This window comes from Drosophila suzukii, chromosome X (assembly GCF_043229965.1).
Source record: "Drosophila suzukii chromosome X, CBGP_Dsuzu_IsoJpt1.0, whole genome shotgun sequence".
Classification (NCBI taxonomy): domain Eukaryota; kingdom Metazoa; phylum Arthropoda; class Insecta; order Diptera; family Drosophilidae; genus Drosophila; species Drosophila suzukii.
The window spans coordinates 9,333,547-9,358,026 of record NC_092084.1 but is presented as its reverse complement, the minus strand read 5'-3'; the positions used below and the strand labels follow the sequence as shown (position 1 = coordinate 9,358,026).

General features: G+C 36.3%; 1 protein-coding gene across 39 annotated transcripts in view; it reads left to right on the top strand.

Annotated features, from left to right (window-relative positions):
• dlg1 (discs large 1) overlaps positions 1-24,480 on the top strand; it is a 44,334-nt gene that overhangs the window by 2,241 nt on the left and 17,613 nt on the right. For 12 of the 39 annotated variants that reach the window (XM_065868029.2, XM_036820582.3, XM_036820580.3 and 9 more), the window contains exons 1-5: positions 5,024-5,939; positions 6,139-6,270; positions 12,014-12,138; positions 13,156-13,320; positions 19,657-19,806. In XM_065868029.2, coding sequence (XP_065724101.2) covers positions 5,039-5,939; positions 6,139-6,270; positions 12,014-12,138; positions 13,156-13,320; positions 19,657-19,806 — 1,473 coding nt within the window. In that variant the 5' untranslated portion in view covers positions 5,024-5,038. Of the gene's footprint in view, positions 1-1,678; positions 1,697-2,637; positions 3,266-4,975; positions 5,940-6,138; positions 6,271-12,013; positions 12,139-13,155; positions 13,321-18,723; positions 19,020-19,656; positions 19,807-19,873; positions 21,246-21,535; positions 22,335-24,480 lie in introns of those variants that run through there. The other 27 variants (XM_017083599.4, XM_017083595.4, XM_036820585.3 and 24 more) reach the window with 18 other exon arrangements.

Here is a 24,480-nt window from a genome sequence, read left to right as displayed (position 1 = left end):
ACAATTGGAAGTAGATACTTTTCCTTGGTGTGCAGGTTAAAAGATATGAACGACTGTTGAAAATGGTCCGTGTTGGATAATAATAATAATAACCGTAATAACCGGTACGTAATTCCCAAAGGTGATTGAACCCGGCCTTCGTTACCCCTGTAGTTGTTATTATTGCTACTATTATTATTATTATTCTTGCTGGTGTCTTTCTCGATGCGCGTTTCCTAGTTTCCAGTCGTTAGCCCTGTTTTTGGCCTCCCCTTTGCCACTTTCTTCATCGCCCTCTCCCCTTTGCCTGGCCTTCCTGGGCGTTGTGTATTGACCCGTCTAGTTTTTCAATTGTTTTTAAGTAATTCGCGTCACTGGCGTACACAACATTAATCAAAGTGACTGGGCTTCATTTCAATAGAGACCCAAGGATCCTGTCCTGTCTGTCAAAATAATGGGTTCCCGGCAGTTAGGACTGTCGGTTTAGATGGCAAATTGTTAAATAATTCCTAAGAGCCATCCAACAGTTGTTGTTTTGAGGAAAATGACACGCTTTCTCGGGCTTCCAAGGGTTAGACTTAAATTATGATAGCAGAATGCAGTTCTTAAACCTATTGACCCCTTTTATAAGTCAGGGTAACTTTATGGAGATATTTTCAATTTTTATTTAAATAATATCTGAACATCTAATCTTTAAAACATAAAAACATCGTTTCAAGCAAGGCCACAATATATCGTTTAAAGCTTAAACATTTTGTATTATGATTTGGTTTCCTGTCAATTACTAAGTTCGAGACTGCCCTAACTGATTCTGAGTTGTGTGGTTGTTTTATTTATTTTCTGTATAAACAAATCACCGAGAGTTTAATAATATTGCTTATATTGCAATATCACGACGGATGGCAAGTTTGTTTTGTTTAGAAATTGTGGAAAAATATATAGGTCATGTATATATAATGAGATATTTCGTAGATGTAAGAGATCACTAGAGAAGAAATATACCAAAAAAAGAAAATAATTGGCTATGAATTTTTTTATTTGATATCTTTATTGGATTTTATATGCCGTTTATTTTATTTGAAAACAATTTCTTTGGTCATTTCAAATTATGGGTCTTGTACGCGATCACAAAAATACTTAAATTCTAAATTCTATATCGAATATAAATATTATTACTTAATTTTATTAGAGAACATTTTTATTATCTATTTTTTTAAGATAATTGCTACTTTTTACTTATGAATATATCTCGCTCAGAGGGTTCAACCTGTAAGATATTTATTTTATGAGCTAACATTTAGTTGGCAACGTAATAATGGTGCGAAAAAAACACGAACCATTAGCACGTGGGCCACATTCTCGTTTGTTTAGCCAAATATTGACCAAAAACTAAGGCAAAAGTTTCAGTTATTTTTGATTATCTCGCGTTGGCAACTTTTGAAAGGAGCAAGAAAGGCATCCGACAGATAAATAGATAGATAGATATATATATTGTATCTGGTGTCTGTAGTATATGCAAACACTAATTGTTGGTCCGTCGACCGACGACTGAGAATCGCTCGGGATTCTCGGTCGGCAAGAGAAAGGTGGCCAAGAGAGGAGAGGCAGCAGAGGCAGCGGCAGAGGGCCAAAAGCAGAGCACCGTTATTGCCTCAGTTGGACGTGTGTCTGTGTGCGGTGCGGGTGTGCGGCGTTACGGAATTTCGACCTGGCCAATGTAACAAGTTATCAAGTCAAAGTCCGAGCCAAATAGGAACCAGAAAAACAAAAGAAAATAACTCCCCCAACTTTGGCATTTCAACTCTATCTCCACTGCATTTTTCCCCCGTGTTTGGACGCTCTTCTTTTTTCTTTTTTTTTTTTTTGAGTGAAACTAGAGCAATTGCACAAAAAAACATTTCGCTGAAATAGCAAAAAAGCAGCCAGCACTCACACAGACTGGCGAAAATATGTAAATAAAATCAGCTCGACAATGGCGATCGCGAAACAAACGGCCAGACGAGAATTTCGACATCGCCGCGACGCTATTTGTTTTTGCCTCTTTAATTTTTCTTATTTCCCAAATATGAGTGTCTGAAAAAAAACGCCAGGAACAGTGGTCACTAAAAAAGGCATCAGTCCTGTTTAAAAAAAATAAATATGACTATATTTCGAGTTTTTGTGCTTTATACTTTAAATTTAAGACTACAAAACAAATGGGTAAATTTGTTTAAATGATCAATAACATTTCAATACATTACCATTTGAATTATTATTTTAGGATATGTGAGATACAAATTTGTCTTTTCAAAATTGTTTCCAAAAAATTATTTTTTTTTATTAAAGATTCGAAATTTTTCATTTTTTTATATTTCAAAAAAGTGTTTTTGAATTTTCTTTAAATTAAAAACAATACTGAGATCTTAACCGTATTCCTAATATCTTTAAATTTAAAAGAATTACTGGCTGCTTCACCGTATACCAAATACACTTAAAAATACCCCTTAGCGAGTTACCACTGTACACTTTTCGTTGCAATCGGAAGCGTATTTCACTGCGCCCGTGTGTGTCTGCAATTTTCCTAAATTTTTTTTTTATGATTATACAACAAAATTTGTTTTGATGAATAAATCCAAAGGAGCATTGTTTCTCAACCGTTTTATTTTGTCTTTCGACTTCTAGATGGTGGATGGAATTATAGAGTAAAGTAAAGTGAACCCAATAAAGGCAAAAAACGATCTGTGTTTTTTTTCGTGTTGGTGCTGTGTTGTGAAGAAGATAGAACGACATTTCGATGATAGCCGAATTTCAAGTGCAATATAAAAGCCATAGAACCGGAAGTAGACGAGGAGCCACTGAAATGTGAAATTCGGAAAAGGAATCGAGAGAAAACGCACACGTCAATGTAACCACAAAACTGCCCCCAAAAACAAAAAACTGAAAGCGCAAAATTAAAAGCAAATCTCCAACTTCGTTTGAAAGCCAAAAAAAACAACAATATTTGTACATAAAACACACACTATATACTATATACAAAAATTATATATATATCAAATATATATATATGTGTATATGTGCCCGCAGAACTAAAAGGACGAACCGAAAGCCAAAGCGATTTCCCCGCATAATTCCACTCGAAAGCGACTCCAGTAAATTCTCAAAATTGCGACCCACGCTTTTCCGAGTTCGGCGGCGTTGAACCACACTCAAAGCTGCTGCACCACCGCCATTTCCGCTGCCATTTCCACCAGCACCACCATAAATAGTAGCAGAAACACCGCTCACAGAATGCCAGTGAAAAAGCAAGGTAAGCGAAAAATTGCACTCTTATTCTCCCCTTTTTTTCAGTTTTCCACTATGCATATATCACTCTTCAGCGTTACGTAGAAATCCATTTAATTGGCTGCCCCATGAATGGTGCTATAGTTAGAACTGTTCAAAGAGTAGGTTATGGTATTTGATAAAATCACTTAAGACAAATGCTATATACAAAAATAGTTACCATATTCAGCATAGTATTGTTTTAAGTATCCTTAACAATACTTTAACTTTTGGGTAAAACTTACCAATATAATAGTTAAATGGTCCCAAACCATGAAATTGTTAATTTTACCAACGAAATAGTTACTCTCCCATTAACAAAATACACACAACTTACCATTTTATGGTAGTTTTACTATTTAAAAGTAACCAAAGCCATAATAACATACATGTACTATTTTCAATAGTCCTCAACCTTTTTTTACAGTTGCATAACTATCTCTATAGGTAAATTTTACCCCCTAACATTTTTTTTGTGTAGGTACCTTTTTTAGTAAAACATTTTTAAAGTGTCCCTAACAATCTATTTAGTTACAAATAGCAGTACAACACTTTTGTAATAGACTTTAGGCAATAGTACATTGATTTGCGGAAAAGTTTTAAACTGTATGCACACGAAAGTTGGAATTAGTTTTTCAATTGTAATTCTAGTAGATCATTTAACTTTTTAGGTGGCAGCAAAAGTTTACCAAAAAAGTTGGCTTAATTGCTTCTGATGGGACTTTGGCCAAATAAATGCATCCAACTGCTTTAGAACCTCTATAAAAAAAAACTAAATTAATGCAGACAAAGAATTTTATTTGATTATGTCACATACAAATCATATTTGGGCAAATGAAATGGCCAAAAACCAACAAAGAGTGGGGAAGAAAAACCGAAAGAAGAGTGCCACAAAAGCTGTAAAAGTCGGAAAATGGAATGGGAAAATGTTTCGGGGTATGATGATGGGTATGGGGATGGGTTTTGGGGATGCCAGCAGCCTCGCAAATGGTCAGTGAAGGTCATCGTCGGCGTTTGACGCGTGCTGGGGACATCAAACTACGGACACAGATACATTCTGGGTTTAAATATACATATTTTGGGGTGTCTGTGTTTGCTGGGGGGCCACAATGCGACTCGATTATAATAATAAATTATGTGTTTAATTTTTTGGCAAACATTGGACGAACGACCAACGATAACCAGCGATGGGAAGGGACTTGACCCCTGACCTCTTCGAAAGGGGACAACAAACGAAGTGCAAAAATGTCCATTAGAATCTTGTCTAATTGCAAATCGGTGTAGAATATGTTTTAGCAATTAGCATCACTAAGGCTTACTCAATTGTAAAACACTTGTAACATTCTAAAAAGTACCTCAGTAAATAGATTACTGAATTAATTGGTTACTGATTACTGAATTATTGATTAATTAAAAGTGGTTAGAATAATTCAAAAGCACTTGTAATTCCTTATCGTCTGCTTGATAAACTAAAAGTGGGTTTCAAACCTTGAAAAACATATGGAATTTTAGAGCTTTTAAAGCAACAGGCACTAACATAATTTGTACTTAGTGTGTTGGGGGAAAAACAAGAAAATTACAGAAACATGAAAGGGCCAAACAGAACGAGAAACATGTTTAAAAAGCGTCAATCTTTATTGATTTATCGGCGGTAGCAGCCCCCCAACTATGGCATTATAAAGCTCAAAAGTCGGGCCAGTTGAGTGCGATACTTGGACCCGAAGAGAGGTCTACATTGTCAATTGCTGGTCCGCTTAAAATGGATTCTGACACGGACTCGGATCGGGAAAAGAGCAGCGATCCCAATGAGGGTCTGCTGAGCAGCGATGATAAGACTTTCCACGACGATGACGAGCCCGAGGAGGATTCTTCCCCGGCGGACGACGAGGAGGAGCCGGAAGAAGAGTCTTTGCTGCCGCCGAAGAAAGCGCAGATTCGAGCAGAAGACCAGCCGCCTTTGGTGGTTCTGGTTCAGTCATCGGCGGAAGCCATAGAAATGCCTGAAGAAATCGATGATATCCACCGGGCAATACCCATTAAAGATGGTGATATAGAGAAGGAACCTCAAAGAGATTCACAAGTGGAAACCGAAATCGATCCCGAACCCTTGAAGTGTCCCACTTCCCTACGCGATAGTGTCCGCGAATCCGTTGAATGCTTCTATTCGGCTCAGGATCTCTTGGAATACGGACACTTGCTATCCTCCACTTCGATGGTTCGTACGCCGGACGTGGAATCCGGGTATTTCGAGAAGTCCGAGAGTGATGCCTCGCGAGATGAGTGGGAGGGTCCTTCGTCCTCTTCCTCGGGTGCAGCTCGATGCCGCCTGCTGTCCGGAATTTCTGGACTCTCCGTCTCTCCATCCAGTCGACATAGTGCCGAGGGTTTGCGAATGGAACTGAGTCGTTTCCGCACCATCATCGAAACCCTCGAGCGGGAAAGTCTCGAGAAATCGCAGTCGGAACTGCAGCTAAAGGCGAAACCGAAGGCAAAACCAAAGCCCAAGCAAAGATCCCATATTCTGGAATCGGCGGGGGAGAGTGGTTCGGATCAGGGTTCGGAAAAGGGTTCCGAGCGGGGCTTCTGGTCAACGGTTTTTGGACAGGCGGGTCTGGAGATCAGCCAGGATGAGGAGGAGCGGATTGCGGAGATACAAAGTAGTTAGTGTCTGCCCCTCTAACTATCCCAAAGAAATCTATAAAAATATAATCTTTTAAGTATGATATATGGTCTAGGACCAATAAAGGAAAGACATGGTTCGATCAAATAGCATAGGCATATAATATTTAAATAAATTTTCTATTATATATTTTTCAAAAAATATTTTATACTTATAATATTATTTTCTATATTTTGCAGAAGCTCATCGGGCTCTCGAGCTGCTCGAGGATTATCATGCCAGACTTTCTGAGCCGCAGGATCGGGCGCTGCGTATTGCAATCGAACGCGTTATACGCATATTTAAATCTCGCTTGTTTCAAGCGCTGTTAGGTGAGTAATCGACTTGTAAATCTATCGATAAAATCGATATTTAGTCTTTCCTTCGGTATTATTAACTATAAGGGCCTAAATAATTATATATGTTAAAATAATCTATCAGTGTACAACTTTTTGTATAAAGTCGAACTATTATAAACTCTCTGATGGCCGCCCACAGTGGTATATATGCGTACCCAAGGAGAGTTAACCAAGCTCATCATCATCATATTGATTTCAAAACTTTAAACTCAAACAAAGTTCCCAACTTGCAGGCCAAGATTGTTAGAAAGTGGTTGATGAGCCGGAAAGATCCTTGAAAAGTAGTTCTTATCTGTACAGTTGCCTATCGACTATCGATTTTTTGTCGGGCTCTTCTTGTTGGAAATTATTTTCACTTGACAAGCAGCAACACAAGCGGCAGCAACAAAGGGAAGAGCAACAACAGAACAGCGACAGTAAAACGATAATATTGCATAGGATTTGGGTCAAATAGCACAAGCAGCGCAGCAATGGAAACAGCAGGCGTCCAACAGTAATGCGGCTAATTTAGCTTTTTTCACAAAATCTGGTTATTTTCGAAGATCGATAAAAAAGCTGATTACTTTTTAGAGATCTTAACTATTTCGAAAATTTGGGTAACTTCCATTGAGGCATATCTATGGTATAATATATCTATATTCCTAAAATATTTTTCAGATCTTGAGATCTATTAAAGAGATAGCTACTAAATTCTGAAATGTCTTTAAAATAGTACCAAGTCATTCCCATTTTTATAATATTGATACATTTTAGTAACTTAACCAGATCCGGTTCTAACTATGTATATATGAAGGATATCAGTTAAAAACCGGTGTAGTGCAAACGTACATATACCCATATATGTTTTAAATACTTATAAAATGTGTTTGGTGAACCTAAGAGATTTATCTGGATTAAGTTTTTGGCTTGTGCTGGATTTTTGGCAGCGCTGTTTTGAATTTTTCTCGCCCATTTCTTTCGGTATCCGTATCCCCGTCTCGCTCCCTGTCCATACGTCCATCCATTTTGAGACGGGCGGTTGGTCTGCAGTTGTCTGTTCGTCGGGGTTTGCCTGTTGTATAATTTGCAAAAGTTCTGGCTCCCCGTCTCTTTCTAACCCCCCCTATTCCCCGTCTCTTTCGCTCGCACTGTGTGCCCCCTGCCCCCTGCCACCGTCCCATTCTATTGGCCCCCTGGGTGCAAAATGTGTTGCCCGCTGTCAGTGGCAGTTGCATAATCCTTTTCGTTTTGCTAGAGTCCTCTTTTCCTTCTCATTCTTCTTCTTCTTCTCCATTCTATCCCGCCGGTGCTTCCTCTTCTCCTGTTACGGTTACCGTTACAGTTTCAGTGGCTGCGCTTGGCGTGTCAGAAATGTTAAACGGCTAACAAGCACACACACAAACTCAAATGCAAACAAGCCAAACACGTGACACGTTGGAAAACAGGAGCTTTTATATGGCTAAGCATTTGGGTGGACCTAAATTTAGGTAACCACCTGGTCACACTTCCACCAAACGTGATCAGTCATGCTTGAAGCTAGAAATTTCGATATGTTATCGATTACTACTAGATGATAGTATTAAATGAAAAACATCTCTGAAATCTTCTTACAACTAAATTTCTCAGTAATCAAACAACTTTGCTCTAAAAAATTTTAGGAAAGTGAGTTTATTACCTTGAATCAAAGTAGCTACTAAGGTCCATCCTCTGAATTTGAGGTGTGTGTGTGCGTGTGAAATAATTAACAAGGTATTAGCCGCATCCCAACACACGAAACACGTGAGTGTGGGTGTGTTTTGGGTATAATGTTAAACCTTAGGTTGGGTTTCAATCCCTAGCCGTCTCTCTCTCTCGCTTCATTTCTCCCTATCTCTCTCTCCCTTTTGTGCTCTTATGACACGGTACAATTATTAATTGTGTCTATGGTCATACAATTCTGTTAAATTACAATTAACATTAAAGTCTGGACAACACTGCGTATGCGTAATATTTTTGATATCTCTGTTAAGCGTTTATAAATCTTAGTATTATATTTATTTTCACAGCTTTAACTTTCAGTGTTATACGGGCACAACAATTGGCACTCAAGTTGAAGCGAAGGATAGAGATAAGGATGCGCCAGGGGTTGTGTTGGGGTGTGAAAGGTCATGAAGAGCCATGTGCGGGCCAAAATCCCAATTTAATTGGCCTAGAATTCGAATCATGTGCAGCATACTTACATTTACATACACAAGAGGTACAATGGCGGTAAAATTAATAGTATCCAATGCACAGAAATAAATTAAAAGAGGTTTAGTTATATATTTCTGTGTTGAATGGTAAAGAATACAATTCTGTTTAATATATAACTATTAATTTTTGGTTAATTTTAAAGTTGCAAAAGAACAATAAAAGGACCAATATTATTTTATAACGTGTATGAAATATAAAAATTATATATAATTTGTGCGTTTATTGTTTAAAATATCGACAATTGTAGGTAATTTCTAGGACGATTAACTAATACCTTTTCAAATCAGATCGAAATTGCCACTAATATTTTCCGCGCAACTGTTGATATTTGAATACATATGCAGATATAATGTGGATACATTTTAAGAGGTCTTATCGATTTCCTGGAATTCCCCACAGCGAGATAAAACGAGAGATGGCGTAACCTGAAGTTTAGCATCTTTTTTTCATCGCCATTGGCATTCAGCTGAGCCAAGCTAAAAAATGTTGGCAAAACAAAAATAAAAACAAAAACCGAGGGAAACAAAGCAGAACACAAATTGAAGAAGCAATCATGGGAGGGAGGAATAACAATGCTTATGAAGCCATTTACAGGAAGCATTCCGATAACTCATTTTAAGTTCAAGTGGCCAAATCGATTGCATAACGCACAGAAGTGCCAATGCTTATGTGTACTGTACATACAGTAGTCTCTCGGAAAAGAAAATCTGAAAATATGTTTTCTATCTTTTATGGGTTGAAAAATTTTAAGAAATTAATAGAGGGTACTTATATATTTCGAAGACTTTTTCTTGGTTTAATAAAATAATATAAAATACTTTAATATTTTAAGATTTCACAGTTCTATTGAGATGCGTTCTTATTGAGATATGGTAAACTTTTGAATTAATCGTATAAGATTTTTTAATTACTTGAAAATACGAGTTTATAAGGTTTCCTTTGATAAAAAAAATTCCAAAATATTTGAAAGTTTTTTCCAATTTTAAGAAATGATTTTATAGTTAGTTTTGTTTCTTAATGCCTAAATAAATTCTTTATTACATTTTTGTGTTTTGCGTGTATTAAATATATTGGCTCAAAGTGCCTAGCGAATTTCCCCAGGGAAACTATTAGATTTCGAGGGAGCTGTACTGTATGTACACACATTTCAATGACTGCGAGTACTTTTCCATGCAGTATTGGTGGCATAGCAATGCCCCATGGAATTCAATGCTCCTGCCCTCTCTTTCCCCCCTTATACGACCGTCTCGTTCCCTCTTTTTTGAGCTGTCGGGCACAGGAAATTAAATGGGCGCCATGGATTTCGTTTCAATTTTATTTTTTTTCCCAGTTTTTTGGTTCCGAGTTTCAGTTGAATTTTAGTTTCCCCCCCATTTGGGCCACTTGACTGCTGTTGAGGCGAAACATATTGGCAGGCAGCATATGGGTATATGCATACATATACCATATATAAGTACTGCCACGCCCCCACTTTCAGACCGCCCCTTCCGCTGTCAGTGGCAGGCGTCAGTTTGCATTGAAATGTGTGCATTTAAGATGCATTCTGACAGTTTCTGATTTCCGCTTCTCTGGGAAAAGCTGTTCAATGACTGTATGACACTGTAATAATTTAAGCATAAAAGCCCGTTTCACACTGAAATCATTTATGAATTTAAAGCTGGCAGTTAAATAATGAATGAGTTACAGACTGTTAGGAAACCCATTGGTATTTGAATAATCTATTGGCCACGAAAGAAGTTAAGGCTAGAGTAAAATTGACTCTAATATTTAATAGGAAAAAATATATTAAATGAAGTAAAAACTCAATGACAAAATTGGTCAAAAAATAAATTTCCTTTAAAATGATTGGGATCGTTAGCTTAGGATGTTAGCTGCTCAAAACTGTCGGTATTTTGGCTGTACGTCTTGATTTGGCTAAACTACGATCGAAAAACCGTTAGAAAATTGGCATTTTTGACCAAAATCTGAGTCCCAAAAAAAGACGATGCAACCCCTAACAAAAAATGAAAAAATGGGTCAAAAAATAAATTTCCCTTAAAATGATTGGGATTGTTAGCTTAGGATGTTAGCTGCTCAAAACTGTCGGTCTTTTGACTGTACGTCTTGATTTGGCTAAACTACGATCGAAAAACCGTTCAAAAATGAGTATTTTTGACCAAAATCTGAATCCCAAAAAAAGACGATGCAACCCCTTACAAAAAATGAAAAAATGGGTCAAAAAATAAATTTCCCTCAAAATGATTGGGATTGTTAGCTTAGGATGTTAGCTGCTCAAAACTGTCGGTCTCTTAGCTGTACTCCTTGATTTGGCTAAACTAGTCAAAAAACCGTTCAAAAATTAGTATTTTTGACCAAAATCTGAATCCCAAAAAAAAACGATGCAACCCTTTATAAAGTGAGTCCAAGGATCCGTTAGCTAGTATTTATTAAATCCATTCATTCATTATTCATATTTACATATAATTATATGAACTAGCATTGTATACTAATTTGAATAGTGCTGTTTAACAGTCTTCAACATAGTTTATACAAATTCTCCTAAATAAATATTTTTGGGGCATTTTGAACTTTTTTGGTAAATTTTTTCCAGTGCACTTCACTACAAGTTAACTACAAAATCCCGTCTGAGTCTTCGATCCGTTTGTTTATTCGTTCGGCTGCACTTCAGTTGCTCGTTATCGTTACTCAATGTGCTCAACTTTATTAACCGCACTGTCACTTTTATTCCCTGTTTGTTTTCACAATCCAAGAATCCATTCCGTTCGGGTGTGAAGGAGTTAATTATTCATCTCTCTTGGGATTGAGTTGGTTTTTCTTTTCCGCTGAGTAGGCAAGCGAGAGAAGTCCGATTTAAAGGCCCCCGGACTGGACATATTCATAAAAGAGGATTATTGCCAGCAGCTGAAGAAATAAACCGAGATACTGTGTGTGGTCATTTCTAAAAGCTTGGACCAATAGCTTTTTCTGAGGTAAGAGATTGGATTTTTGGTTGTTGCTGTCACAATGTCTAATCTATTTTCTTTCATTTCAGAATTCAAATATCAATGGCTCTCAATGGAATAAGGAACCTATTCAATTTATTTGGAGCTTTGAACGTATGGGAGGATTTATGAAATCATTGATCTGTTAATTGATTAAGGACAGAAAAAACGAATTTTCGATTATATAAGATGTACCCAAGACATCATGAATATCTTTGGAATTTTATTAGATCTAAAATAAAACATAAATCTGTAGTGACTTAGAATCATCTTGTAAGATTTATAAAAGTCTAAAAATGATATAAAGTGTATTCTATCTATTAGCAAAAATGTCAAGTGTTTAAAATGTTTTAATACTTAAAAAATAAAATGTAAATGCCTTTTCTGTAACAAGAATTTTAGTTTACTTATTAAGGGCTTAAGTATTTTATTTGACTGAAATATTCTGCAAGAAAAGTTGTGAACTAGTTTTAAGATCTTTCACAATAACACTCATATTAATTGAGGTTTATTTACCATTTCAGATATACAAGAATTCTATGAATTGACATTATTGGATGACTCGAAGAGCATACAGCAAAAGACAGCGGAAACCTTGCAAATTGCAACCAAATGGGAGAAGGACGGACAGGCCGTTAAAATAGCCGATGTGAGTAGGATCCTCGGGGACTTTACTTTGCTACATAGAACTAGAATGTTACAAATGCAGGACTTAAAGTTATTTTTGGGGGAGATGTGAATGAATTTGTATCCCCAATTAGACAATATGTCTCTTCCCGATTAGAAAGACCTTAGATTTTCGTTTCAATATCATTACTTGTCATTTCAACAAACGTACTTAGCTTCTACTTAATTCATCTGTTAAGACATCATCCTTTCTTTTTATATATTTAAGTTTAAAGTTTCGCTTCAAGATAAGCCCCTTTCTTAACCTTATGTTTATGCTTTAAAATATCTCTCTTCCCAAATTTCTTTTTTTTAACAATCTCCATACTGTACTATTATTGATCTGTTGATTTTTGAGTATGGGATATTATTTCTAGATCCGTTAAACTCCCATCTATATAATCTACGCTGTTACCAGTAACCACTTGCTTATACTAGTTATTTGTTTATACTCTACTTAATAATGGTTTTTTTTCCTCTCGAAATTTGAGAAAATATTTTCTTTTACCTAATGATATATATATTTTTTTCTATTTCCCATCTTAATGCTGTTCCTGTTTCAAGCTTTGAATTCAATTCTTCGAGTTGTCCCTTTACGTTAACATAGCCTTTCCTCATAGTTATGTTCTATAATATTCAGTTGTCTGCCTGTTTCTCTAAGAATTTTATATATCCCTTAAGGATCAGTGTATTTTCTAGAGATTTACAAAACTTTAAAGTGTCGAAAAGTATGCAATAATATATTTTATATGCGAAACCCAATGAGAAATGTGTTTTTAGCTTATTTCCTTTATAATAGTTTTGAATTTGAAATTATTAGAGATTTTAAAGGGACCCCTGATTATTTCTAGATTCAAGTTCCTATTGTTTATATCTTCTGTTTCGGCGTTGTTTTCATCTCACTCGATCTGCTCTACTCTATACTGTTATCTGTTCTTCTCTTCTTCCACTCCACGCCTACTACTACTACTACTACTTACTATACCTGAATATCGCACAGTTTATCAAAACTTCAAATTTAAATCGCAATTGCGCCTATGAGTTTAACAACGACGCCTCATCCAATCAAACCAACCAATCAACACTCAATCAGAATCAGATCGCAAATAATGTGAGCGCCCAGGCCCTCAGCAGAACATTTAAGAGTGAATTGGAAGAGATCTTGGTAAGAAACACACTGCATACATCCCATTAAGACCATAATCATATATTCTATATTCATCTGGCATTGCCACTACAAGTTATTCTACAAGGTTCTTTAGCAAACTTTGGGGTTTATGGGGAAATTAGGTATGGTCTCATTATATTTTTAATATTATCTCCGTTTACAACAGTCACTAAGTGATACTTTATTAATATATAATCTTGATAAAATAAAGTTTCTCCTTTGACGAAAGTTTATTTTTTGAAACTTGGTATGAAGTTCTGGTTTTAAAACAATGTTGTATCACCACAACAATTTTATTAATGTTGAACTAATTGGTAGTGAAGAAAAGTTGTTTAATTTAAGTTTCTCGAAAGGACTCCTGTAATAATGAGTTATTAAATTTTCTAAAACCTAGCTACTGTTCTAAAAATCTCAATTATGCGAATAAATGGGTTAATATCCGTCCCATTAAAGTGGAGGCCCTCTTAGCCGCTGCAGTTGATGCAAAAAATCGAGGGCACAACCATTAGGTGGCCCACGGCTAATTGAAATCTCTCGAACATGTCCCAGGACCCAAGCACGTGGTGAGTGGATGGAAACGGGCGGGAGTGGTACTCAATCCGTGAGAGAGCCGGTTGAATGTCCTTACGGCCAGATGTCCCTTAAAAATTGCTGCGGCTTAAGTGGCTATGACGACCGGTGTACCCCATTCCCATTCTAAGCCATCAATCGGGGCACTTGGCTAGATTAGTAGATTCGTATACGGGGTTACAATACCCTATACAAGTAATTATAAAGTTAAAAAAAATATTTTTTTCGATTTTTTTGAGAACTATTCTAGAATTCTAAAATACTTGGTTGTTAAACATATTATGAAAAACTTAAATACATGTAAATATTCTTTTAAAATTATTTTTACTAACAAAAATTTATTGTTTGAAATATTTAGTAAACTGTCAAGGATCTGAATCAGAACAGAATATTTTTAAGATAAAATTCTCTAAATATTAACAGGCTTTTTAAAAATAGTTTAATTATGAAAAAACATTTTTTAAATTAAAGTTTAAAATATAAAGCAACTACAACCAGAAAAATCCAGATAAGATACATCCTTTTAAGACACTTTTAAGGACTTTTTATTAAATTCTTTATAAATTGCTCCTTTAAGTCTTATGATTGTTATGCTCGTTAGGATCGCATATTTAGTTTCCATTCCAATGCTGAAAATTTAGACCTATAATAATATTAAGGGGTAATCCAATGTCGAATCTCTAGCGTTTCGGTTTAAGGTGATTGATGTCGCTATACTATACCTACACATTAAAAAGAAAAACAGGAGCAGACACAAAGGCTCAGATTTCCAACCTTTCGCTTTCTCCGACTGCTGCCGTCCCGCTCTCACCGACTGCTGCCGTCTCGCTTGCACTCGGTGGCCGCTCGGCAATTTACTTTGTTTGTTGTCCTTTCGCGCCCACTTTTTTTGTTTTTGCTTCTTGTTGTTTGTCGCCTGGGACATGCGTACTAAAAATCGGAGGGTCGTCAAGTCGTCGAGTCGTGAAATTCAGAAATCGTGAAATCGTGCAACCGTTCAACGCTCATCGGAACGGCGAAATAGCGGAACGGTGGTACGTCACAAATCGGCCAACGGTAAACGATGGGCGGCAGACGAACGGTAAACTGTTGACGGCTACAGTGGGTCCTGGCTGTTGGTAAACCTCTGGTCCTTATATTTTTTATTTCATCATGTATATATCGTATATACCTTTCGGAATTTCAAATCACTTGTAAAGGTGCCTAAAAGTAGGCTTTAATTTTTTTAAATCAAGTAATCCGATGATAAATGACAACAGAAGAACAAGTTAATTTAAAACGATAACTCTATATTTATTAAAGTTCCAACGTATTTGAGATTACATAAAATTGATTTTTAAAAGGATTCTTTTTGATCTAGAGGTACAAAAAATCATTGAAGCTTGAGGTTCCTTCCCTTAATATCATCGTTAACTCTATATTTTTGAAACAAAGTTCTAACACATTTATGATTAAAATCCGGTTTATTTATAAAAGGATTCTTTTTTGATTCAGAGATAAAGACAAATTCAAAGATATTAACATTTTTTAAATAGGAATATTTTAAATAGCTTATTATACTTATAACTTAAGGATATTCATAACAAAAAAAGTATGGGATGCTTTATTTTTTAACTTATTTAAAAATTCATATGTACTACAGTCTTGAGAAATTTCTTTTATTTTTCCAACAACGAGGTATCACTGTACTTCATCTAAAAATCTGTCTTTGGCTTGAAGGATGCTGCCGGCAGGCCGACAAATGTTTGTTATCAGTTGCTAACCAATGAACGATTGCCCAAGGTTCCCATTACTTATTTTTCTTTTTGTCGCTCTCTGCATTTTGTAGCCAGCATTTTATTTTTTGTTGTTGAATTTTTTTTTTGTTTGGCCGGGCCGAGGCAGCGACGCCGACAGCGACGGCAACGTCGACAGAGGCGGTAACACACGAACGCTCTCGGTTTTTGGCGAACGGACATGGACCTGGCGGGTCTGGTGTGTTCTGGTGTGGGTTGGTATGCCCCATCGGGGGTGGTGGGCGGTGGGTGGTGATGGGTGGTAATTCCGGGGGGTGGGTGGGTGTGTGCCGTATGCCGTATGGCAAAGGAAAAACGGCAGCGGCAAACGGAACGGCAAAGGCGGTAGTAACAGTCGTGCCGTTGACGCGTCGAGTCGCACAACAATTTTGCATAGCGGCGCGTGTCTGTCTACCTTTCAATGTGTGTGCGTGTGTGTGTGTGCGTGTGTAGGGTGTGCGTGGGTGCGGGGAATGCCCTTTAACCCCCAGTCGCTGTTTAACCCTCGTTAAGCGTGCAGATGGACACAAAAACAAATAAATAGAGCACTCAACACTTGTGGTTCACAATTCGCCTGATTTTTGTTTGTTTTCAAAATACAAATACTTGAAAAACAATCTTAAAATATTTTAAAAATTTCCTAAAGTTAATTTGATAGTCAAAGTTTATAGGATTATGTTTTAAAAGTGTATATTTTATCAGTAATTCTCAAAGTAATATATATAAAGGGAATCTATACAGAATGTAAAATGGCAACAAAAAGATATCCCTAAGTATATTTAACTGATAAAAAATATAATAAAATACAATTATTAGTATTTGTTGCTTTAAAATGTTAATCGTTATATTAAAAGAAATATTTGTATATGAAAATCATTGCCAAAAAATATTTAAGTCATTTTAAAAGATGTTAAATACTGCCGTGTTTTTTATGGAAAATATTACTTTTTATTAATCAAACATTAAGATAATGTTTTTTATTTTTTTTTCTGTGTGACCCATACCGTGTTTTTCCTCCATATTTCTGTACTTCCTTAATGTTGTTATCAGTCGTTGGCCGGTTTCTATTTTTTTCCTCTCTTTTTTTGTGTAACTCTGACACATGCGTGTCCATCACTCATCTGCATTGGCGCCAAAAAACAAACATTTTACATAATTTGTAAGACAGAATGTACACATCAAGTAGGAAAACAAATGAAAAAAATATAACGAAAAGACTAGCGAAAAAACAAGACAAAGTTTGAGGCATTGAGGCATTACAAGGTGGCAGGTGAACTACGGGGCGGATGAACAACAGGCAGGCTTCCAAATATTACGTATACGCCCCACGTGCCTCACAGCAATCGCTCACCAATTAAAACCACCACCAGGTGGCGCAAATTAAAAGTGATTAAACCTGCACAGCAGTTAATTGAGCCATTACTTTAATTAATTGTTGGAAATCGTGATAATTCACAACATATGGTTGACACGTTTAGTGGCTTAGTGGCAAATTCCGAAGGAAATTACTGAAATTGTGAGGGAAAAACTCTTGTTTCCAATGAAAATGTTTAGTTTTCAAGTTACTGTTTTAGCAAAAACTGTATTCTAAATATTACATTTTAAAAAACAATTTAAAAAAATTTTTTTAAATATAAAAAAGGAAAAGGCTAACATATTTAATGCTATTTTCAATTAACCAATGAGATTTGTAAATATAAAAAATAGTTTTTTGTGTTGATAAGAAGAAAATACATTTTATTTTTATTTTGTAAGTGAAAAGTAAAACAATCAAAAGTTTAGAAGAATAATATACCATAACATGTGAACACATTCAGCCCTTTGGCTTTCCCTGCTATTTTCCGCTTTTTCTCTGTCTCTCGCTGAGTTTTTCATTCATGGCCGTCTGGCATTGGAAAACATCGTTGAAGCAACAAGAAAATCAACATAATCGAGACGAGCAATATATCAATCTATTTATTTTGGCAGCTCGCAACGTTTGGCTTTTCTTGCGTTTCTTTCATGCCAAATAGCGTTTGGATTTTCGATTTTCCGCTGCTAATTTCGAGAGAAATTTCGTACGGCAACAGGAGTCTTTCGAATTTAGAACATCCGCACATGAGAACACATGTTTCGCCGCACCGACTGTAAACAAAAAGTATTCGGCATTCGGTTTTCGGGACCTTGGCACACACTCTATAAAGATCTGACGCCAAACGAACTCTCAGCGAGAAAACAATGAAAACAGTAGTCACTCAAAAAATAAACGCAATATTTCAGGTTTTAAAATAAATGTTTAATCCCATTTTAGCCCAACAAATAATTTAAAAATATCAAATCTCAAGTAATAGCAAATCATAAATAATCAAATTGCAATCGTAAATATTGGTTTTGGCAAAGTGCTCACAAATCAAAGATCTCCCAATGCAAACCAAATAAACAAGTTCCATGGAATATAAAGCAATGATTAATGATTCATTGAAATTTTAAGATCTTGTATCTATATATATTACCAACTGGAATTGGTTTATTCCGGTTAAATAATTGCCAGTATTATTTATTTTAGTGACAACCAAAAAGTAGGGGCATACATCTTTTATTTATTTGTGAGTGGCACAAATATTCATCTGTTTTTGTGTGTGTAACCGGTGAAAAACAAACAAAGACAGCGAGGGTGCCGATTTCAATCCCATTCGTTTCAGCTTTTCCGCTTTTCCGGCTGTTTGCACCCAACTTGTTGCTATCGCAACTCATCAAAGGCATATTTGTCATACCATTGTGCTCCCGATGTTGTCTTCTTAATATTCAAGTGGTGACTTCTGCACACCACTCAAAGAAATACTTGAAGTTAATTAGGTTTAAATGTTATTTACACATTATTTTTTTCTTAAAAAAGAGAGTAAACAAAATTAGCGAATTGTGAAGCCATTTAGGTGCTAACTATTTATATTATTTGTTAAATATTTTTACTTTTAAAGATAAAATGAAACGCACAAGGTGAAAACTGAAAATCAAGAGAAACCCACCGATTGAAATAAAACCAGAGCTTTATTTTATTTAAATAAAAAATCGCGGGTAGACTGAGATACTGCACTGTGAGAAATGATTGACTGGGTGTCGATAGTGCGGCATTCCAGGCGCCGCTTTTCAAATTATGTTGGCTCGCGGTCTCCGGTGCGAATGCGTCGACGTCGACGTCAACTGACGGCGCCTCCGCCGCAGCAGCAGCAGCAACAACAACAGCAACAGCAACATCATCAGGATCAACATCAGTCCAGGGATCGCCAGAAAAAGGAAAAAGAAAAGGAGAGGGACAAGGACAATGAATCAGGTGGTGGGGGTGCCTCGCGATACGCCTGCTGTTGTGCCAATGTAAGTGGATAAAGGACATAAGCCGATGCTTCGATAAATGATCGATAAAGAATAACATCGATATTAAAACCGATATATTTATAGGTTTAATAAGTTCTGTAGAGGTATAATTATAAGCTTCTTAAAAGTGCCTATTAAATATGGTTAAAAGAGAAGAGGGTACAAGGACAATGAATCGGGGGGCGGGGGAGCCTCGCGACAAAAGCATCGATAAAGGATTACAAGATAAACATCGATATTGAAACCGATATCAAATATATTTATCGGTTAAGTGGGTTCTATATAAGTATGATAATAAACTTCTTAAAAATGTGTGTTAATAATGGTTAATAATCCTATGGATATAACGTTTAATATTTATTTTGATTGATCATAAGATTACTTATTATACTTTAAAGTATAAGTGCCTAAAAAATGTATAAAACAACCAAAAAACTTCTTTCTCGAACATTTTTCCCTAAATTTTCTCAACTTTCTAAGTATCTTTAGCATTGACAACTTTGCCTTTATAGCAAAAGATGGATATTTTCTTAAAAATGTTTCTTGGGGCTGAGAAGAAGGCTTAAAGACATTTAATATGCAATATTTAACCCAAGATCTTAATCCTGATCGTTTTCCATTCCACTTTCTTCCGCAGAATCAGCGCATGCGCATCGAGTCGGATACGGAAAATGCAAAGGAGCCACCGGCCGAGCAGCTGCAACAGCAGAATGCGCAGCAGCCGCAACAGCAGCAGCAGCAGCAACAGCATTCGCAGGCAGCCAAATCAAGGAGCGGGTCGCAGACTGTAAGTTTTGGCAATTTAATCATTTGTGCCAACGGCCTCAGCTGAAAATCCATGCCAAAAATCACAGATTCAGATACAGTCACTCACACAGATACACCAGCACGCACACCAGCGCAAGCGAATCCTCGTAAGCCTCCATCAACATCAAAACCAACATCAAAGCCAACACCAACACCATTACCAACTTCGCCTTAACAACGGCAATCCAGCCAAAATGCTAAAGCGCGCTTTTGAGTCCTCCTAGTTTTCCCCACATTTTCCGGCTGGGAAAAGTCCTCGAGGGCCGAACAACCAGCTCAAGAACTTGCCGGGAAAGTGAAAACAGTCGGCCGTGTAATTAGCCCCCTGCTCAAAGAATTCATTAGTTCGCAGTTCCAAGGCGGCTCCCATTTTCACCTAATTTGGCGATTTCACAAACAAATTAAGAAGCTCTTAGCGATAATTAATCAATTAAGTTCACAAGGCAATTCGTTTAAAATGCATACGTTTAACGTTAACAATTATTATGGCACTTTTTTTTAAGTGGCCTACATAAGTTTCTAGGTTAAGATGAGGTTTATCGAATAGGTTTTCAGCAGTACGAATTATAATTTAAAATTTCTTAATATATTTTTAAAAATAATTAAAAAGTTAATGCTTGATGCGTTTTTATTTTATAAAACTTTATAAAGAAGATAATCAGAACCCGGATAAAACTTTCAATCATTCCATATCCCTATCATATGTACTGCTCTAGTTTTTTGCTAAAAATCGATTCAAATTATAGATTATATTCAATATTCAGACAACAAAAGTGATGTAATTTGTATTCGATTCCATTGTTTAAGTCAAACTACAACTGCAACCGCATTTTTACCTTAATTATTCATTTAGTGAATGTGGCTCGAACGCCCACAGTTTTAAATCGCCAATGGCAAAGCCAGTGTAATTGGGAGCACGCCTGTTCTATACCTTACCGCCCCCTCTACTTATCCGCCTTTTTCCCACATTTTGCTGCCTTTTTAACGAATCGTTACTTACTTAAGGCGGTTAAGGCGCTCGGCCTCCTCGCTTTTGTGGGCCAAGCGTCGCCCATTTCCGTTTCCGGCGCGTTGTTGTTGCTCGTTGTAGCTAACCTGGCCTGCAAAAGGAAAATATAAATGAAAACGGGAAAATTGCCAACAGGCGTTACACATTTTCTTTACATTAAAGCTAACGATGTTTATACTAAGTTTTTAGTGCATGATTCCGTTTGATTTGTGTTTAGAAACAAAGAAAAAAGAAACATTGTAAAAAAGACATTTGATCAAATTAATTTATAGTTTTAGCCTAAGATTTATGCATGATTTGGTTGTGTTAATGCTTTTAGTTGCCAAATAAAATTTTATTTTAATTTAAGAAACATACCATGTGAAAACCTTAAAAAATATATATACATACATTTTGCGCTTCTTTTTTGACATGTTTGTTTGTTTTTATTGCTTTGATGATTTATGGTTTGTATTTATTTGTATTATTTTTTGAAAACCTGTTTTTACAGTATCAACCTGTGATTATTTTTTTCCACACTCTTTAGAATTGGTAACTATTTTTGCAATATATCAAAAGTTCATCCAATCTGGAGTATTATATAAAATATTTTTAATTTGATATTTTTGGAATACCCTTACTATTTAGTATATTTGGGCAGGGATTTTAATGTCAGTATTTCTTGGTATGGTTCGAAGATCACTGAACGGTCACACTGTCACTCATCGATAGTCCCGCTATCGAGCTGCAAAAATCGATTAGTTTGGGTGTGTTGTTTTCGTCGCGTTCGGTTTAATTATTTTTTTTGTTTGTTTGTTTGGTTTCGTGCAACGGAAATGTGAACACAAGTATATCAATTTGCGTGAACAGTTCATGAGTCATTGGCACTGCCGTCGGCGGAGAAGTATATAACTGGAGTGTGGGAAAGGGAGCGAGCATTGCCAGCGCGAGCGATAACGATAGGCCGCCTATCGATCGAAACGGAGGGGGAGAAATGCCAGCAAAGTATACCGAAAAAAATTCGCTCTCCCTCTCTCTCGTACTGTGTTTTTTTTCCTACTGTGTTGTGTTTGTTGTTTCGGCGGCCTCTTTTCAGTTCCCCGATCGCTAAAACACAAACAACACGCCCGTGCGTGCGATTTAAATATACCTATGTATTAAAGGCAAACCGCTAAGTTCGAAATGTGTGCATTTTTGTTTATCTAGTGCAAAGAGTTGGATAATCACAGGCGGCAACTAAAAAAAAATACAATACAATAGTAACGAAACGAAGCGGGGAAGAAGAAGCAGCAGCGCCGGCTTTTGTCCGTGTGTTGGTGCGTTTGTGTGTGGCTGGAACAACTCTTTAACCCTTGAACTGCCCACAAGAATAATTATACAAAATAATAATTGCTATTAATAAATAAAATAATTAAATAAGAGCCGAAGCGACGATGACAACCAGGAAAAAGAAGCGCGACGGCGGCGGCAGTGGCGGCGGATTCATCAAGAAAGTTTCGTCGCTCTTCAACCTGGATTCGGTAAAAATCGGAGTACTATCCATTATCCATTAGCTCTATATGGCCACCCCAGTATCTGGTGGGATGTGGAAAAGCTGGGCATCAGCGCTCTATATAGTGTGCGATGATTCCATGGTTTATTTTTAAATCAAATTCGCAGACAGACTGAAAGCTAGCCGATTTTCCTCGATTCAAAAAAAAAGCCATATACAAGTGTGCGCACAGCTGCGGGCAAAATTGTAATGCCAAAATTACTTTTATTACTTCCGCCTAAGTGGTTTCGATTCCAAGTGGCCAGGCCAGAGTCATCAAAAAGTTTGTTTGTTTACGGTTTAGCTAAGCATTTTACTATTTGTTTACACTTGATGCGGGGCGTTGTTTACCCCTTGAAATGAGTATTCTGCATTGCGTATTTTGGCAAATTTAATCAAAAAGGGATCATCAGAAATGTGCAATTTGTATATTTTTGAAAATGGAAATTACTTCCTTTAGTTAAAACCGAACTATTGCAAAGAAATGCATGATATATGCACTAAAACATAGATTAAAAACCCTTGAGGTGTTTCTGGAAAATATAAAAAGTACTCTTATCGATTTTTTTTTGAAAACTTTGATAAATTTCCTATTGGTTAATTCCAAAATTTTGTAACGAGAAAATGTCTTTAAATTAGATTAGGCAAGATTTTTTTTATCATTAATTATATTAATCTTTTTTTTATCGAAATGTGTAACTGACCAATGTTCCTATAAATTTACCCGTCACTGTGCGCGCACTCACACTCACTCAACTGGGTGCGTTGTCATCGTTTTAGCGTCTTTGCGTTGCGTTCGCAGCGAAAAAAAAAAGAAAAATAGAAAGACTCGTCTCTTTCTAATGCCTCGACCAACGGTTCTTCTTTTGTTGTTATTTTCTTCTTCTGCTGTTGCTGTTGAAGTTGTTGTTGTTGTTGTTGTTGCTGGTGGTGCCCTTAATATTCAGCGCAGGCGTAGCCACTGCACTTGTTGTTGTTGTCCCCAATTTGATCTTCCCTCTCGCTCGTTTTTTGCCAGAAATAGTTTTATTTTCGAGTCCGTTTGCCACCCACAAAACAAAGGAATTTACAGTGAATATTGGCTAAATATTACAATAAATGTATCAGTAATGGAGGAGATGTATCGCTTTTAAAAAATGTGTTCTTTTTATCGATCCTAAGAATAGAAGACTTAAATGTTTTACTTTTTCTTTCATGATATAGTATGGAATAGTATCATAAAATCACTTAAAAATAATGCCACTCTTTAAAAAACTAGTATCTTTTGGCCAACATATATTGTATTGATCTTAAAAGTGATAGGTTTAAATATATTACTTTTAATTCCTGCATATGGTATGGTGAAAGTAATGTCACTCTCTAAATTACTAGTATCTTTTGACCTTGAAATAATCAAACAAGTTTACAAGAACTGCCACATAAGACATCTAACATCCCCCAATATCCACTGTAAAAACCAAGGCGCTTAACCTTATGGATCTGTCCATTTTTCGTAAAAACTTGAAAACAAATCACGCGTCTGTCGACAGTGGCTGGCAACCAATGAATCCGAAGGACAAGTTTACATATTGAACCATAATTTTAGTACTTCCCACCCCCTCTGGGGCGAAATATGGAATAATGGCTTTGGGTTTCCGTTTCGGTTTCGTTTCTCGCAGGTGTCTCGACCACGATCATCGTCACGTCCGTCCATCGTACGTCCGATCTCATATAGTAAACCCCCGGGCACTTTGCCAACATTTCTATATTCGATTTGATCAATGAAGTGCAACGCAGCTTGACGCATTCAAATTTCTCATTGGCCCTGTTCAGCTATGGATTTATTAATAAGTTATATAAATAAGTTATTGCAAAGGTTAGCTTGGCTTACGATGAGTAAATCTTAGTAATCTCCGTATGGCCTATTACTGCCTATCAATATAATCTTGACTTCTTTGGCATGATATCTCGAGCAATTTTCCCATGAGTCATATTTGTTTATCTTGAATAATTGGGTCTTTTGTGTTCATAGTCTTTTTGATCTTTTTTTTCTCTGCTTACTAAAAATAATACGATTTTTTAGCTATATATTTGGGTGATTATATATTCTAAATGTGTTTTCATTCAATTTTCCATTTTTCCTATTAGTTGACTTC